The 18240-nt window shown below is 35.4% G+C and overlaps 2 protein-coding genes across 2 annotated transcripts; both read left to right on the forward strand.

Moving 5' to 3' along the window:
• Positions 1 to 1657: 1657 nt before the first annotated feature.
• LOC113770896 (protein phosphatase 1 regulatory subunit INH3) lies at positions 1658 to 2249 on the forward strand. Its single transcript, XM_027315518.1, has one exon. The coding sequence runs from the start codon at positions 1711 to 1713 to the stop codon at positions 2053 to 2055; it is 345 nt and encodes a 114-aa protein (XP_027171319.1). The 5' UTR covers positions 1658 to 1710; the 3' UTR covers positions 2056 to 2249.
• A 5997-nt stretch (positions 2250 to 8246) lies between these two features.
• Positions 8247 to 16586, forward strand: LOC113772405 (phosphoacetylglucosamine mutase). The gene is made up of 9 exons (XM_027316998.1): positions 8247 to 8327; positions 11945 to 12395; positions 13073 to 13192; positions 13385 to 13527; positions 13653 to 13895; positions 14531 to 14943; positions 15031 to 15200; positions 15716 to 15812; positions 16130 to 16586. Exons 2-9 carry the CDS (start codon positions 12072 to 12074, stop codon positions 16282 to 16284), a joined length of 1665 nt encoding a protein of 554 aa, XP_027172799.1. The 5' UTR covers positions 8247 to 8327; positions 11945 to 12071; the 3' UTR covers positions 16285 to 16586.
• The last annotated feature ends 1654 nt before the right edge of the window (positions 16587 to 18240 follow it).

The following is an 18240-nucleotide window of genomic DNA, read 5'->3' on the forward strand; positions in this document are numbered from 1 at the left end:
TTTTTGCAAACAAAAAAAGGGAATAACATTCAAGGCTTGTATAGCATTTATATAAGTTACATTTATATGGTGGGTATAAATTACAAAGCACGAGTGAAATTTGTGTTAATTTTGAATGACCAAATTTGCATCCAGAAGATTATTCTGTAACTTGGATTTCGCTCTTATTTTCTCCTTTTACTTTCTTCATTTAAGCTACTTATTAATATAATGTACTACAAATAAATCACTTTTTTTATTATTTCTTTTTTATAAATGAAAGATTTTGAATTTAAGACCTCTTACTTACAATTCATCCGCTCTTCACAAATAAACCACTTGATTACTTATAAAGGTGAAGGTTGAGAATATTAGATTGCAAATTTAATAAAATAATCCCAGTAAACGACATATTTTAGTTTGTTCCTATAATTTGGAAGTAAAAGTTTAATTTTTTTTCAATTTCCCCACGTGTATGGGATGTTCGTCAGGATGCATAATAATTAATTTTAATTTGATTTTAGATGTCAAGATTTACAGATATGATGACACACACTACTTAGCATTTACATTATTAATATAGAAAAGATTAATCCCAAAACATTTACCTTAAGTTAATCAATGCTTCTAGGCATAAGTAGCTCTTAAGCATGATTTTGAGGATATTCATTGACCCACAAGTTGAATTTTCCACAAATCTAGAAGAACACAAGGAGACTTGGGAATACATTAATTAATCAATTAATGACTGGCATTTAAAGGAATAGTATGCATGTAGAACTTGGAATTCAAGAAACATGTAACAAAACACAAATCACTTCTCGTTGCTTGTTCTCTTACACATCCTTTTATTTCCACAAACCCTAATAAAGTAAATAAAATTTCTCCAAAACCGGTGTGGAAACTGGAAACCCACAATTGGAAATATGCCTTAGTATGCTGTCGGTATAAATGTGCAAACGTTTCTGCAAAATTGAAAATTAGTAATTTCATTATTTTGCCCCCCTACTACGAGGCAAAAGTGAAAAGTATCTTATCAATGAGCAAAAAAGCTAGGGAGGAGAGATGGATTTGGTTGTAGGGGAGGAGAGATTGTGAGTCAGAGGTCTTGATTTTGACATCTCTCACTTAAACTTTAAGGAAAAAAAAAAATTAAAAGATCTTCCTTCTAACATTTTCTTGTAAATTGATGGGAAAATAGGTTGCGAGAACATTAACAACAATCTAGCGAGAGTTACATCATTTTAGCAATTAATCATAAGTTATATTGATGAAGTGTTAGTCTAATTTAAATTTAAGGTAAAAGTAAAGTTAATGTTTATTGTTTCTATCTATCATAAGATCGTTACATTGGTATAGATTATAAGGTTTTGTATTAATAGTTAATATTTTTAAAAGAAGCATATACAATGCAAAAAGAAAAACATCATAAAAGATATAAAATGTCAAATTCCAAAACAATCCTATTAAATTGGGAGTTCTACCTACAAATTTTTTTTTGGCTCAAAAATAAAACAAAGAAAAAAGAATGTATGTATATGCGGTACTTTGACTAGATTCCCTTAGACCAAGGAGTCAAACTTTTAGGGTACAAATGTAATTCTTGAAAGAACGGGACACGCAATTTCCAAGAAAAAGCAAATCACGATGGATTCAAATTGCAAAACCGAAAGCCTATAAAATCCTTCCGTATTCGTCTAATTTTACACGCACCACACACAGTAAACAACAATGGCGAGAGCAACAAGGCACCAATTAGCCCCATCAGCTTCTTTTGAAGCCCTAACCCAAACCCTAACCCAAGAAACCCCATCATCGTCATCATCACCGTCGCCATCGCCGTTGCCATTGCAGCAACAGCGTGAGGAAACTCTGGTTTTGAGATTGAAGCCGAAGAAGAAGAAGGTGACGTGGAAAGAAGGCACCGTCGACAACGAATTTCTCAACAAGAAAAGCTCGAAAAAATGCTGTATTTTTCACAAGGAAAAGTCCTTCGATGAAGACGACAGCGATGATGAAAATGGTAATCATGTTCATGATTGTGATCATCATACCCATGGCAAGGGCTGTGATTGATTTGGATTGTGAATTGAGAATCTACTCGAAGGAATATTTTAAGTGGCAAATTTGTTGTAGTGGTTTTGTCAAGGAATGATGATGCTATTAGAAAAGTTGTTTTGTACGGTGAATAGTTGTAATATAAGAGATACTTTTGGAATCTGAACGAAGATTTTCTAATTTTTTTTGCTTTTTAATCTTGGGATTTTTTATTTTTTGCGATCCGAATTTCGGGATTTTGTTTGGATGACCTTAATTTTGATTGTCCATGTACAAAATTTGCTTGCTTGTGAGTTATTTCATTTTTAGAATATCAATTATCTTACCTTAAGATTTTGCAGACAAACATGGGGTAGACATGTCCTGTTGTCTTGCTAATGTGCAGATTAGAAGACGACTTCCTTTACTTTCACAACTTAGATTTTAGAGGCAAATGTTAATTCCAGGAGAGTTCCATGAAATAGTGTCTTTGCAAAATGTACTCTGCAATCGAGTGATGATTACTTGTTGTAGATGAAAGAAGGCTATGGTAGTAGAAATAATGGATAAATAGTAATACTAGTGTAAAGGAATCTGTCCCTCTGGTTCAGGGTTCCTCTAACTGTTCTAGGTCAATTAAGCTAAATGCAATTTCTGAAACTGATGCTTTGGAGAATCCATATGATCTCACTTTTCGGTTTTTCTCCTCGTTCATTTTGTGTGTGATAAAATGTATCTTACCGGTTTGTTGATATAGTTGGTTTAATCAGCTTGTCCCTATATATAGCTAGTTAACTGGGTGCATGTCCTTTCAGTACTGCCATTTAAGTGTTTTATTTGCATTGGACACTTTTTAGATCAAAGCTTGGGTGCCTAGTCTAATGTTTGTTTGCTTGCAGTTGTTCTGGAATTCGATATGATTGGTTCACCTGCTATAGAAATTAGTAAGCTGTTGCAAGGAAAGAATGCTCCTTCTAGAAGAGAGTAGATCTAAAAGAATGCTCCTTCAAATGTTCTGGCAGTTTATATGTCTTACTTATGACATTATTTATGATTACTCGCCTCTAATAATGAAGTTTAAGACAAAGCTTGTCACCAAAATGCTGGTGCTAGCCAAGCTAGATAACTATCTATCAACGTGCTTGCTGATTATGAACGGGAAAATTTAAAGATCTAGAAGAAGATAGAATGTGATTTGTTTACTCTGCCAATGTATCTCTGATTGAGCTGGAAAGCACTATTGGCTAATGCAATTTGTCATGTAGGTACACAGAGGTGATCAGTTGTAAGAAAGACATGAAATGTTCATGTCATGAATTTTGCAGTGAAATAGGCTTATGGACAAATCATTCTTTGAAAACTTGAACATAAAATTTTGAAATTACTGTTGAATTGGATGTACATGTCTATTATACAACGGATTTGATGATTGAAAGTTATGTTTAATTGAATAACCTACATTTCACATGGCAAAGGCACCTATTTTGTGTCAACAACTACTACTACCATGTAGCAAGTTTACTTGGACTGTTGATGGGAAGAATTTATGATTCCTAAGTGGTCGAAAGGCTCACTTTTTCAGTCTAACTCACTTCCTTGATAATGTTGATTGCCCTTAATGTTGCATTTCATTTATGCCCAAGTGATGCAGAATGCATACATAAGAATAAGAACATCTGAAAAATTTTAGAAAATGACAAATCTGTGAACTTGGTTGTTGTTTCAGCGGTGCCGGTCATTTTTATTAGAGTACATACTGTCCTTGTGTGATTGTTCTTTTGTTTAGACTTGAGATTTTTTTTTTTTTTAGGAGTTAAAAGTGGAAGTTTAAAGTCAAGTTTGCTGCCTCCTAGGCTTGATGAATTCAAGTTGACTGCTTAATGTTTTAGCTTTTAGGTTTCTTAGTTGTTGGTTTTCTTAGCTGAAAACTTCATTGGTGCTTTAGAAGTCTGAGCCTGCAAGACTAGCTCTTTATCTATATATCTGCCAGTGGAAATAGCTCAGTAAATCAGAGATGGATGAATTTATGCAATCTTAAGTTTGCGTTCTTCCCTTCTGCTTGCTTCATGAAGTTAACCTCTTAGGCAACTATTTCTAGGGAAATCCAGGTGGAATTCCTGGAGTGTCTGCTTCCCCTTCATCTCCCTTAAACCTATTTCTAAGCCTGCTATGTCGGATTTTGACTATTCACTCCTCGGATATAAACGCTCATAACGCTAAGATTTTGTAATCGAATCATATCAACCATCACCCAACTTTATGCCTAAAATCTCAAATGTGTTGATATGTGATTCAGACATGTATTTTATCAATATCCATGGTTTTTAGATGGTTATACATGATTTTTCTTATCTAACTGAAGGAATGCAATTTTAGCTAAAATGTTATGTTTTCATTGGAGATTTTTGGAGTTGATCCTAACTGCTTGAGTTTGGTTTCTTTTGCTGTAATTGAAGTAAGCTGGTTAAATTTTTTTCTTTCTTGGCTTCTGTGGAGGTGGTGATCTCCAGGGTCCTCATATACATGTTACTGAAGCTGCTTTTTTGCATTGAATGGGATCTACTCTTTAGGGAATGAACTTTCCTACTCTAAAACTTTCTCATGAATTACGCAGGCATCAATAGAAGAAGACTTCCTTTACCTTCCCTAGTTTGACGTAGGATTGGTTATTATTTTTAGGGCTGGTAAGACAGTATATTTGCAATGTGTAATTTGGAACGAAGGATTAAAGCTAGGCAGATGAAAGAACACTGAATGAGAAAGATCATCTATGAATATGTGAAACTATTAATGCTCCTATTGTGATAGAGAAATTTAAAGCTTGGGTTCAGCAGCTTTCCAATCAGCAGCTTTCCAATTGCTTACATTTCGAGTTTAAGCATCCTGTTATATGAAAGGTCAAATTAGAGGTTCTTTGATATCTATCCTTTGATCATCTTCTTGCTTATTCATTCTACATAATCTGCACTAAAGATCAGAATTTGGAAAATGTTATTGTCTTCTAGCCAGTTCGCCTAGTTTCATTCCTTTGATGATTGCACTTTTGTTGTTTTATTTACTGTTGACCTTTCTAAAAGGGCAGATCGATTTAACTTGACAGAACACCAGCTTGAGTTAATTTTTGAGTTATTTATCTTTTCCTTAAGTTGGAATATATATATATATATATATATATATATATATATATATTTGTTGAATATCATGTGCGAAGTTACATGTAACTTGGTATATAGCGTGCCAAGCTTGTTACTTGTTTGGTATTGATTCAGGTGAGATGCATGGGATGGTTTAGTTAACAATAGAATGTCTATTGTCTGTCGCTATTCTCTTCCTGACTCAACATCTCCGCTTAATGTTTATCCGAGCTGCGGGTGCTTTTCTTCCTACCCTTAAAATTTGCTTTATGAATGGTCCAGTTTTGTAATTTACAGGGAACGAATTGCCAAATGCAAAGTTTGTCCAATTAACGATCAATCCTTCCACTCATAGACGAATTCTATCGTGCGTACACTTTTAGAGAAACCTTTTGCAGTTGCAATTGACAAAATTGCATTCTACCGGGTACATATTAAGACGACAGCTGAATTTAGCGGTTGCACAAGGACCAACTCAGTCATTCCTTGACTCAAGCTTGAGTCGCACGCGGTTTGGCAGTCTTCGATTCAAACTCGATTGGAATGCTACATTTACTAAAGTTAGATATATATTTTATTCACTTAAATAATTATATTTTACTTGTATGTAATTTGAACTTAAGCTCATCTAGACACGAATTGCATGAACATGAGTTCGAACTGGAGTTCGAGTGTAAACTCTGTTAAATTGGAGTTTAATCTCAAAATGAAGTGTGTGACTTTTTTACAGTCTCAAGTGCTAGTAGGTTTACAAATACAATAATTTTCAAACTCAACGATACCAAATGTGGTTAGGTTAATAATGCAAAATGCTATAATTATTCCTACAACCAAGATTCCTTCGTGGGACTTTGTGAAGTGGCAATACCCTGTGATTTCATGATAAGGCGAAGCTAACAATTAACCGTTAGATGGTTAGTTAAATAACAGAAACTCCAATCTCTCTTTGGTACCGCCATAGGGTTATTAAACCCGATCTGAAAAAGGAACATGACGAAGAAGATGGGTCAACCGGTCAACGGATCACTGATTCAACTAGTGGGTGAATAGTTGAATCAGTAGGTCACTAATTATATTTAAATATTATGTTTCATAATTTTTGATATAAGATATATGATATAAACTGTAATAAATAATGTCATAACAAATGCTCATTTAATTTAATCACTATAGAATAATTAATTCGTATAAGAATCAGCAAAACATAAATTTATTTAGTAATCCACCAAACTTCAAGTGTAAGCTTTTATCTGTGTTTAGTGTAATTATCTAGTTTATTTACGAAATTTGAGTGCAAAAATTTATTAAAAACAATATTTGTCTTTAAAATGAATTATGTAATATGTTATTTTTGAAATCCATTTTATAACTTATAGAGTTTGGAGGGTCATAAGTTTTAATTAAAAGATTCCAAATAAATTTTTTTTGAAGAAAAAAAAAGAATAAAGATGAAATTGACAAAACATTCATATATTATAAGAAATTTACTCAAGTAATGTATGGCAAGCGGTCCGATGGTGAGCATAGGGGTGCAAACAAGCCGAACTCGAGTCGAGCTTTAGTTAATCGAACCGAGCTCGAGCTCAAGTCAAATTCGAGTCGAGCTCGAGCTTAAAAAATTAAAAAAAATAATTATTATTATTTTATTTTTAAAAAATAAAAAATAATTTTTTTAAAAAAAATGAATAAAATAATAATTTTTTTAACAAATAATAAAATATTAGGGATATATATGTAATTTTACTATTAAAATAAAAAATAAAAAATAAAAAATATATATAATTGAGCTCGCGAGCCGCTCCCGAGCCAACGAGCTTAATGTTTTTGAGCTCGAGCTCGAGCTCGAGATCGACTTAATTAGTTCGAGCTCGGCTCGAGCTCGTATTCGAGCCGCTCGCGATCGGCTCGCGAGCGGCTCGATTTACGAAATACCCCTAGGTGAGCATACTATAAATACATGCTTTTTTTTCGTAAGAATAAATACATGCTTAAGGTCTCAAGTTTGAATCTTAGCAAAAGTTTACTAAAATTTATTCCACAGACCTGTTTGGCAAATAAGTTTTTTGAGTGTTTGTCTAAATTTTATTGTAATCTATTGTAAAAGTTGTAGGAAAAATTTTTTAAATGTAAAACTTTTTTTTCTTTTTCTTTTTCTTTTCCTTTCTTTCTTTTTCCTTTTCCTTCCTCTCCTCTTCTTCTCTCTTACCTGACCAGTCATCACCCCCGGCCATTGAAACCTCCACTAGCGACCAACACCAACAGAAGTGGGAAATTTTATTTTTTTTTGCTTTTTTTTTTCTTTCTCTCCTCCCTCTCCCTTCGCTCTCCTTCTTCCTCCTCCCCTCCCCTTGCTTCTCCCCTGCCACCTCTCTTCCCCTCTCCCTCCCCAACCACCCTCCCCTTCTTCCTTCCCAGTCGCGTGACTAGATTGGGGGAGGGGGAGGCGAGGATGGCGGGGAGGGGAGGGGAGGGGAGGGGAGGGGGATGGTGGCAGGGAAGGGAGGAGGAGAGGGAAAGGGAGAGGGAGAAGAGAAAGAAAAAAAAAATTTTGCCGGCGGCAAAAAAAGTGGTCAGCATCGGAAGAGTTGGGGGGGGGGGGGCTAGTGGTGGGTGGCGGCAAAGGTGGTGGTGGGGGAGGAAGAAGAAGAAAGGAGGAAGGGAAATTATTTTTGTGTGTTTTGAGTATTTTAAAGTGTGTAGTTTTAAATTTTTGAAAATTTTTTTAATGTTACTGTAATTAAAATTATTAAAAAACTGGTAAGAGACAAACTTAACCAAAAACTCATTTGTCAAATCAGCCCCGGTTAGTAGACAAAACCGACAGGATTTTCGGTTTTAACCTGATTGAACCATCGAGTCATTGATCGGTTAACAGGTTCTATATTTAAATGATCTAATTAGAAATTTAGCTCAATCTAATGGTCGGTTCACCAGATTGATTGCTAGGTGGTGTTGGATTTAATAACTATGGTACCACACTTAAAGCAATCCAAAAGAGAAAAAAAAAGGAAAAACCCAAAAATCCCGAAGGGAAAAGCAACAAAAGAAGGGGGAAAAAAAGAGGAGAAAGATAGATCAAATCAAGAAGAAAAGGCGACGAGGAAAAGAGGGCCCCACAGCGATCACCAGAACTGATCACGCCACCACTCAGTTGATCTTCTGGGGCGGAATAATTTTGTACGTTTCTTCTTACATAATTTCTACATCTAATCTGAAAGCTCTCAAGAATTTATGTGCAATTTATAAATGTGCTGAAATTTGTTTACGATTTTGTTCTTAACTGCTCCATTGAAGTTGGAAAGGCTGCAACTTGGGTTTTAAGTTTTGGGGCATATGCCCATAACCTGTTTGTTAAAATGCCTCAACTGAATATGGGAAATGGAGATCCATTTTGGTGGATCCCAACTTTGCTAATATATTGAGTTGCCATCAAGCTTTAGGGGAGTCAGCTTTGGATAATCCCTGGGCTATTGCTGTTAAAAAACCCATTCTGATAGGTTGATTATAGCCGATGCCAGAAAGAGAAATGCAAGAAATAAGGGTAATACCTCTGCGAGTCTGCATTAAACACTTTTGAATGGAAAAACATATGTACTTAAGTTTAATGGTCTGAGTATTGTTAGATAAGTCTCCTGAACAATAAACGCCTTCTGCTCAATCTCTTTGAAGGTAGTTATGCATGATTATTTCTCTGCATTAAGATGTTATTTGTCCTTCTGAATCTTCAATCCATTCTTCAGTCTAGTTGTTGTTTTCGCACCTGTTTTGCTTTGAACTTCGTGGTGATTGATCTAGTCCCTTTTTTTTATTCATGTCCCGTCGAATAAGCAGTTTTAGTTAACTGGGATATGCATATCCATAGAACCTCACATCTATTTTGGTTATTTCATGAACTTAAGGACTGATTTCTGTCAACTTTTGACTTTTTGATTCTCAACCTTTTACCTCTTTCATTTTCTATCTTGTTCTGAAGCTCGGTAGCCTAGTTAATCACATAAATATATTCAAGACAAATATTGCATGACTAATCCAAACAAAGGAACTAAATTGGGGAAGATGCATAACTTGCAAATACTGTAAAACCAAATTACATTTTCCTTTAACTTCTCTGAACCTTGTGTGAGTTGCTTTGTTTCCCTTTTTTCAGCGAATATAATCTTCTTGAGATCTCTGAGTCTATTGACGCCATCTTTTCTTGCATGTGCTTTGAATTACTTAATTGATTATATTAGCTCGATTGATGAAATTACTTATTGAGATTAAGGAAACAATAGATGCTTATTCAAGTTTGATTTAGTTCGACATGCTCAGTATCTTGATTTTTACTTTTGTATCATAAGCAACAAATGTGACAGTTGTGTATGTTTTTACCTTTCTATCTTTTACCCAAAATTTGACCTATTCTAGGGCCATTATGTGAGTGTGAGCCCATACGTGAGAGAGAGGAGGCTGTGGTCCAACGTTGGCGAACTTGAGCAGAGAAGAAACAGAGGCATAGCAATTAAATTCGTTTTACAGGAAGACAAATTTCAAAATTGCAGTCAATTCCTTCAACTTTCCCTTTCTTGTTAATTTCGACCCCTAGTTTCTGAAACTTTATTAGTTGAAGTTGGAACTTTAATTTAAATGTTTCCATATGATCCCTTGTTTAGAGAATTCAAAGTTAGGTTTATTTGCTTTCTCAATTACTCAAATTAAGTTTTAATTAGTTTGACTTTAATTTAGGAATTAATTTAAACTTGATATGTGACCTAGGATTATGTATTAAGTTTATTTCTCTTTCTTTGTTTACTGTTTTGTTTATTTTGTGGAATATGATTGTGGGTGTTGAGAGTGCGTCATTTCACAGCTTTTCCAGCGGAAGCTTGTACTTAGGTACTTTGACTTTTTTGTTTATGTATTTGTTAGGAATGTTTAAGTGCTATATTTTCCTTTATGTTTATCATATGCATGTTACTTTCATAGCTTAAGTTATCTCATTTTTGGCCATAAAACTGGAAAAGCAACACCTAGACTAGCAGTTGTTTGCAGCGAGTGTGGGAGGTTCTCAAGGCTGACACCTTGATCTTCCTCACCATTGAGCTCATAAACTCATTTTGTCTTGTTTCCAAAGGACCAGGTAAAAGGATCTAGTTTTATCAATTCAGAATAAAAAATTTATTTTCTACAAATTGTTTAGGTGACTTCGTACTCTGAGAATTTAATATCGAGTTGCCACTCCTAGTTTTTGGTAACCCTTGCCTAGATTATTGGTGAGCCTATTCACCATCCCATTTGCCAAGTCTTTTTTTAGGCTATTTCTTTTTTCTCTTTTATTTATTTAAAAATAAAATTTCCTGAAAAAAAAAAATCTTTATTTTGGTTTCGTTTTGTTGCTCTACATTTGTACTTTTGCTAATATAGTAGCTTCATATAGTCCTCTATGTACATTAAAATGCTGGTCTTGTTTTGTCTCCATTTTGTATCTGCATGGATAGAGTTTACTGCTTATGTGGTGAAACTTAGTGTTCTTGTAGCTGCATGTAGTCCTTTCTGTAAGTCCAATATGTTCACTCTGTTTTAGCTCTAATTTAGTAGGTGTATGTATATAGCCTGCTGTGTATGAGATGAAAGTTTGGATTGTGGTCAAGGTTTTGAAATTTCATGTTAAGTTTTTGTACGTGTATTATTTTTTGCATTAGGCAACCACCGTTTGTTTTTTTTTTTTTTTTATGTTCTTTTGGTTAGTCAATTGTGATCCTGATTATTCTGATTGATATTCGTAATTGCACTTCTCTCTCTGTTACATAATGGATGGAGGGTAACAAAATTCATGGATTGCCATCATTTAAGCTAATTAAACTTAATTACTCCTATGAGAAGAAAAGACCAAGAAAAAATAAAACAACATTAAATAATTAAAGGTGGTGTGAGCAGGACATCATCCTGTATTATCTGTACAATTGGGTTATGTGGTTTGTCATAGTGTAGATGGTAGGTCTAAACCTTTTAAGTGGTAGATGTGGCAGTTGACTTTTCAAGTGTCTCTTTGATGCTATCAAACCTATGGGGATGAGCATGAACATGGTTTTAATGCTTTTCACTGCTTTTTGTCTGAGACTTTGACGCAGCACGACACTAAGTAGGCACAACAGCTTGTAGAACATCTTAGATATGGAATTTCACCCGAACTTATAATAGCAGTTTGGAATAGGATTAGAGAATATGCTTAAGAAGGTGAAACTGATTGGTAATTCTAGGAATCACTCCTAGGAATCTTTAGGCCTCACACCTAAAGTTGGGATGTATCACACAGCCCTAAGGAAGACGTTAAGTCTGCAGGAGAATTTTATTAGTGACCAAAAAACTGACTTCTCTTTGTCGAAAGTAGTGGTTATTTATAAACCTTAGAACAAAGCTTATTTCAATCCTAATTAGGACTCCTAAATAGAATAGAATTATAGTAGAAAGCTAGAAAGCTAAGCTTTCTTATTCCCTATAACAACTAAAATACTAATTACCAAAAATAACAACTAAACAGAAAATTACCATAAACATAAAATTCCTGCAGCTAATTCAAATTACTCAAATACCCCTGCCGGCGAAAATCAGAAAATAAACTCCATAGAATTCAAACCAACTCCCAAGTTGTTTCCTTGTCATCAAAAGCATGCCAAATCAATGCTTGGGCATTCGACACATCCTTCTCACATCTCCTATAAACCTTAGTGGACTTTTGCCACCAATCTCTATCAGACTTATGCTTGTTCTATGACATGTTTAGCCTGCTAAACTTAGATATCATCTTTATGTAGCGAAGTTGTAGCCTATCATCAGAAGCCCGGAGCTAGCTTGGTCTTTTGATTAGCAGTTTCTGAGGTTTAAACTTCAAAGTCCAAAGAATTTCTCTGCAATCTTCAAAGCAAAAGAAATAAGAGAAAGATGAATGATAAACAGCGATCTATTCTCCTCGACATCTCATCTCGCTTCTCACCTCCACAAGGTGTGAAGCTGTCATACGGAACATCGGGGTTCAGAGCCGACGCATCATTGCTAGAATCAACGGTGTACAGAGTTGGATTATTGGCAGCGCTGAGGTCACTCAAAACCAGGGCAGTCATTGGACTTATGATCACCGCATCACACAATAAAATTTCTGATAATGGAATCAAAGTAGCAGACCCCAGTGGTGGAATGTTGACTCAGGATTGGGAACCATTTGCTGAGTCACTTGCCAATGCACCTGATTCCTATACCCTGGTTGAGGTGATGTCTCATTTGAGCTGGTTATTCTCTTTATTTATGCCCTTCCTTAATTCTTAGGAGAATTGGGGGAAACGTCATGTTTTGCTGCCTATCTAATGAATAAGAAAGAAGTGATTGTGTTGTTCATTTATTTACTAAATTCAGTAAATGCATGCGAAAAGGTGTAAAATGTAGCACTAACAAGCTTAGGTTCATTTTGTCAAATTCGTTAATATATGCCTCTAGAATATGTAGTTCAAAAGTTGTAATTGATTGGCAATCTACCATGTTCTCTTCACTTTTTTTTTTGGTAATTTCTTTCTGCTATCCATCTTGGACCTGATTTTGGCAAAATTCGTTGATTTAATTCCTTTCTCAATCTAGTTTGTATGGAGAGTATAGGTACTTTTTGGATTTCGATTAGACCTTAGGTTTGGGTAGGGAAAGAATCTGTGATCTGTAATGGTGCTTATTATGGTGTGTTTGTAGCTGGTATAAGAGATTTAGACTAACAGCAGTGTTGATCACACATCTTAAATCAACATACGCTACTAGTTTAAAACTTATTCTGCACCTAGTTTCCATGCGCTATTATATTTATATGTGAGTTAGGTGTCATGTCAGGTTTTTTTGTTTCAGTCATAATTTTACTTATTATCAGGTACAAAAGATGAGCATTTACATTTTCTTTGAAGCAGATTTTAGATGATTTTGTTAAGAAGGAAAAAATTGCACTTGATGGAGAATGGGCAGCAGAGGTTTTCTTGGGAAGAGATACAAGGCCTAGTGGAGTGTCTCTCCTTGAAGCTGCAAAACAAGTACTGACTCCCCTTTAACATAATGAAATTATTTTCAGCATTTACAAGTTCATAGGCATATAAAATATAAGTTGCCTGTAAATGTGTTAAACTTTGGTGATTGCAGATAAGCATACCTTACTTCGGCATTTAACTCTTTTTGTCTTTATTAATTGTTGGATGGTTACTTCAAAGGACTGACATTAATATCAGGGGGTTGCTTCTATTGTCAAAGCCAATGCCAAGGACATGGGAGTTCTAACGACACCACAACTGCATTGGATGGTTCGTGCTAGAAACAAGGGCCTGGAAGCATCTGAGCATAATTACTTTGACCAGCTCTCAAGCTCTTTCAGGTTATTTCTGTGTGTATAACTTTCTTATGTTGTCTTTTGTCTGTTGCTTCAATCTAAAATACTTCTCTCTGAAATACTTTTACTTTTTATATTTCTGAAGATGTTCATCTTCCGCATCTGTCTAGGTGCTTGCTGGAATTGATCCCTCAAGGCAGTAGAATCGTTGGTACTAATGACAAACTGATTGTGGATGGAGCGGATGGTATTGGTGGAGAAAAACTTGAAAGTCTGAAAGGGCTGTTAAATGGCTTGTGTGTAGAAGTTCGTAATTCTGGTAATGGTGTACTTAATGAAGGTGTTGGTGCTGACTATGTGCAGAAAGAGAAGGTCGTGCCTCGTGGATTTGGTCCTGCTGATGTTGGAATCAGGTGAGCAGTCATAGTTTTTCATTTTGAGTAGAAGAATCTCTCTAGCACCTGCTGTTGAATGAGTCTCCATATTTGCATATAGGACTTATAGCATTTGCCTTAATTGAGGATGAATTGTAGTCTTCCAGTTCGATTGGAAAATGAAACGCAATCTTGTTTTTCATGGTCATTCATGCTAGTTCCAAGAATAGTGCCCCTAGAACTGGTTCTTTGTGACCATGTGACATTGAGATCGCTTGTACTCTTCCATACCTTGTAGGCCCTGCTAGGAAATTTAGATCTTGTCTTGTTGCCATACTTAGACATGAGATGGTTTTTGGCGGATCTAAATAATTTCTGAAGTTGATTTTGTCAATCGCTACCATAGTTCCCCAAAGTTTTGGGATTGTTTATGTGGTTTCTGCCTGCAGCAGTTATAGAAAAACAGTACCTATGAGCAGCATTTTTCGACTTACAATTATTCTTTTTGGTTTTAAGTTTTTTAAGTACATGATATGGAAAGTTCTTCAAAGCTTGAATTAACTCTTCTCCATTATTACGTTATAATCCATCTAGTATGGTATTCAAGGACTTTTCTGTTTGCTGATGGTGGATGGGATGTGGGAACTGAAACTTAAATGTTACTAGTGTTCCAGGTGCGCTAGTTTCGATGGAGATGCTGATCGGCTTGTGTATTTCTTAGTTCAACCAAATAGTAACAAAATTGAACTTGTTGACGGTGACAAGATAATGGCTTTATTTGCTTTATTCCTTGAAGAACAATTAAGTATTCTGAACAAGAGTGGAGATGTTACAGTTAGGCCAAATCAAACACGTCTCGGGATTGTGCAGACAGCTTATGCAAATGGCGCATCCACTAGTTACCTAAAGCAATTGGGCCTAGAAGTTGTGTTCACTCCTACTGGTGTCAAACACTTGCATGAGAAAGCTGCTGAATACGATATTGGGATCTATTTTGAGGCAAATGGGCATGGAACTGTCTTGTTTTCTGAAGCTTACTTGTGCTATTTAGAGGATATAAGCAGTAATTTATCATTAACTTCAACAGGTCTGTCATCAAGTTCTGTTCCTTAATCATCTTGCTGGTTAGGTCTTCTTAACTTGCATACTTATAAGTTGATCGTTCCATGTTCAGAGAAACAAAAGGTGGCTTCAAGACTTTTGGCTGTAAGTAAATTGATCAATCAGGCAGTAGGGGATGCCCTCAGTGGGCTGCTTTTGGTGGAAGCCATCTTACAGCATTTGGGGTGGTCTATCCAAAGGTGGAATGAGCTTTACCATGACTTACCCAGCAGACAACTTAAGGTTGTTTTTCTTTTTAATATATATGTAAATATTATTTAGAGAATGCGTTCTATTGGAATTCCTTCTGTTGTTGGATCACCCAATACAAATTTGGTCAGGATAAAATTTTTTTATTTTTTGAATGCCAGCAAATTTTTGTGTTTGGGTATATCCAAGCCTGCTATACTATCTTGCTTCACATTTTCAAATGCTTTTAAATCCTACCATCATGTTGTTCCTTTTCTGGTCTAAGTTCGTTTTGTTAAGGACCTAGATGGTCTGTCATCTAGGTGTTGGATTTGTGAGCAGTATACTGTATGCTCTTATGTTTATTGGCTTTAACTTCACTACAATGTCTAGGATTCTTTGCTTTATTCTCCTCCAAGCGGAAGATGTGTCTGAATAAGCAAATCTAAAGTATGATCACCATTTAAATGCTGCATATTTGCTGAAGAATGTGTTTTTTGTTATTCTAAGGTAGATACATACAGTTATATGTGAAAATTTATTTCACAATTTTCCTTTCTGGTATGTAGGTAAAGGTGCTTGACAGAGCAGCAGTTGTCACGGCGAATGCGGAAACTGTAGTTGTCAAACCCAGTGGAATTCAAGAAGCCATTAATGCTGAAATTGGTAAACTTGAAGAACCTCTCTCTCTCTCAAAAAAGTGTTTTTCCTTGTCCAGTTTTCATGTATTAAGTTCATTCTACCTGAGATGATTCTTCCTGCACCCATGAGGCTACAGCAGTAGACTTGTGAACTATTGGACTCCTTTTTGGGGCAGGGACAAAATGTCGTTCTGTTTCATCTTGTGACAAAACTGGGCTATCATGACCTGATGCTTGAGACTCTGCACTTGCATTTGGTGCTTAGTTTTTCTGTGATTGCAACTGATTTCTGGTGTCTAGATAATTTGATAGTTAATCATTTTGATCTTTTCTTTTCTACAGCCAAATACCACAAAGGGAGATGTTTCATACGGCCTTCTGGAACAGAAGATGTGGTTAGAGTATATGCTGAAGCAAGCACCCAAGAAGCAGCAGATGGTCTAGCTTATTCAGTGGCGAAATTGGCGGATCAGTTCCTTGGGTCTACCAATTCTTAGTCAATTCTGGATTGTGCCTTTTTCACTAAATCCATTCATACCTTCCCAGGATCGCTTACTACTCTCTAGATGTTGGATACTGGACCTACTTGGCTATGCAAATGAGACATTTATACACTCGCTAAACATTTTGGTCGCTTCTTCCCTGCATTTCTACATCAGTTTAAACTGGATTCTTGTAATTGAGAAAAATCTGAAGTATAGCAGCATTGTACTAGATTCTGGGTTGGAAGATGCAGTTTTTCAGCCTCTGCAGTGGAGAGCAGTATTCTGACTGCCAAAATAAATGATTCTTCAGCTCACGCCTTTCCTTGTTTTAGATTCTTTCAACTTTTGCAAGTCACAGTAACAGATGTCTCAAAGGTGATTTAACATAGGTATTAGATTCACCTATGTTAAATCACCTTTAAGACATCTGTTATCCTTAGGTATTCACGTATGTTAAATCACCTTGCAGGTAGTTCTGCTTGCTCTATACTATCACATTATCAGTAGAATTTCAAACAATGCAATAGTACTATTTGTATAGAAGACTGCAACTTATGTAAAGAAAGCAGAACCAAATTCTGATTCTCCAATTGTGAAAAGTATTCATCGAGGACAGGGTGGGTTGGAAAGTAAGTAGCAGATACTGTTCTAACTAGAAAGAAGTTGTAATGTATTTTTCACCAAATCCAAACATTTGAGAGTGCATTTAACCGGCTTTTACCACATCACTATTCGACCGTATTTTCTTCAAAATAGGTGACAGAAGTACCTGTCTTTCATCATATTTCCTTGTATTAGATTTGCCTCCATCAAAGATTTTATTGGTACATTGCACATGGATCCACAGAAAATTAACTCCATCCAAGTCACTGATGAAATGACCAATGCATTTTCCATCCTATTCATGAATTGACCAGTGTATCCACCAACTTAATACGCTTATTTTTGCTACAAACAATCAAAAACTACACCGAAGGCTTCAACATTTAATCATCATTTTGACAAAAAGAAACTCATCTTCGATCCATTCTTCAGCCATCTCCATCCACAAAGATGGCATCGTCCATCGTAAGTTTTGACCTTTTAAAAAAAAAAAAAGAATACAACCTCTCTCTCATCCATCATCTTTCTTATTTATCGTAAAAAAAAACCCTTAGAAAAAAATCCAAAAATAAAGAAAAGAAAAGGAAGAAAATAGAAACAAGAAAAGAGGTGGAAGAAATGCGGAGGAAAGTAGGGGAGAAAAAGGGATGCAAATGTGTTGTCTTGTCAAAATGCGCTATAGTGGAAAAATGAAGAAATTAGACTTGAGAGGTTTTTCAATTTCTATATTCCCTTTTATTTTTATTGCTTTATCCTTCTTCCTTTTTGGTTCTTTTTGTGCATGTTTTTGTGCGTCATAGCGTAGATGTTTGGTTAGTCTATTGCCCGTCAAGTTTGAAAATTCAGTGGACAAAAAAGAATAAAAGACACTATAATAACCTGTTTCATTGAAGAAAAATAAAAAGGTCGTTAACAAGTTGGGCATTTTGGTCAACTAATTACAGCTTCAAAATTTGCAGCTTGCTTCAATAACCGTTAGTTTTTTTTTTTCCCGAACTTCAATTACCATTAGTTCAAGTCACCGAATATGTTAGAAAAAGTGGAGTGCTTATACAAATATTTGAGGGGGTAAAGTGCAGTTGTGCTAGTATTGGGGTTCTTTTGCAATTAAGTCTAAAATTGCTATACAGATAACTAATACTAATAGTAAGATGTACTTCACCCCTTCCTCAAAAAGAAAAAATGTACCCAATAAGGCCAAAGGTATGATTGACCTTATGAGATTGGGTTCCTCTGCAGTTGGCAGAGAAATTGCGCTGTAAAGTGGACGGTTGGGATTAAGGTCGGACCGATCTGATTGGATCTCAGATGTCTAGTTAAAAATGGGTAAATTATATATAATTTCCCCATAATTTTATTTGTTGC

Source organism: Coffea eugenioides, chromosome 5 (assembly GCF_003713205.1).
Source record: "Coffea eugenioides isolate CCC68of chromosome 5, Ceug_1.0, whole genome shotgun sequence".
In the NCBI taxonomy this organism is placed as follows: Eukaryota; Viridiplantae; Streptophyta; class Magnoliopsida; order Gentianales; family Rubiaceae; genus Coffea; species Coffea eugenioides.

Coding starts and splice junctions, on each gene's coding strand:
- LOC113772405 (XM_027316998.1), top strand. CDS start 12,072: ATGAATGATAAACAGCGATCTATTCTCCTCGACATCTCATCTCGCTTC. Junction 13,896..14,530: donor CCTGCTGATGTTGGAATCAG/GTGAGCAGTCAT, acceptor CTAGTGTTCCAG/GTGCGCTAGTTTCGATGGAG. Junction 15,813..16,129: donor AGCCATTAATGCTGAAATTG/GTAAACTTGAAG, acceptor TCTTTTCTACAG/CCAAATACCACAAAGGGAGA.
- LOC113770896 (XM_027315518.1), top strand. CDS start 1,711: ATGGCGAGAGCAACAAGGCACCAATTAGCCCCATCAGCTTCTTTTGAA.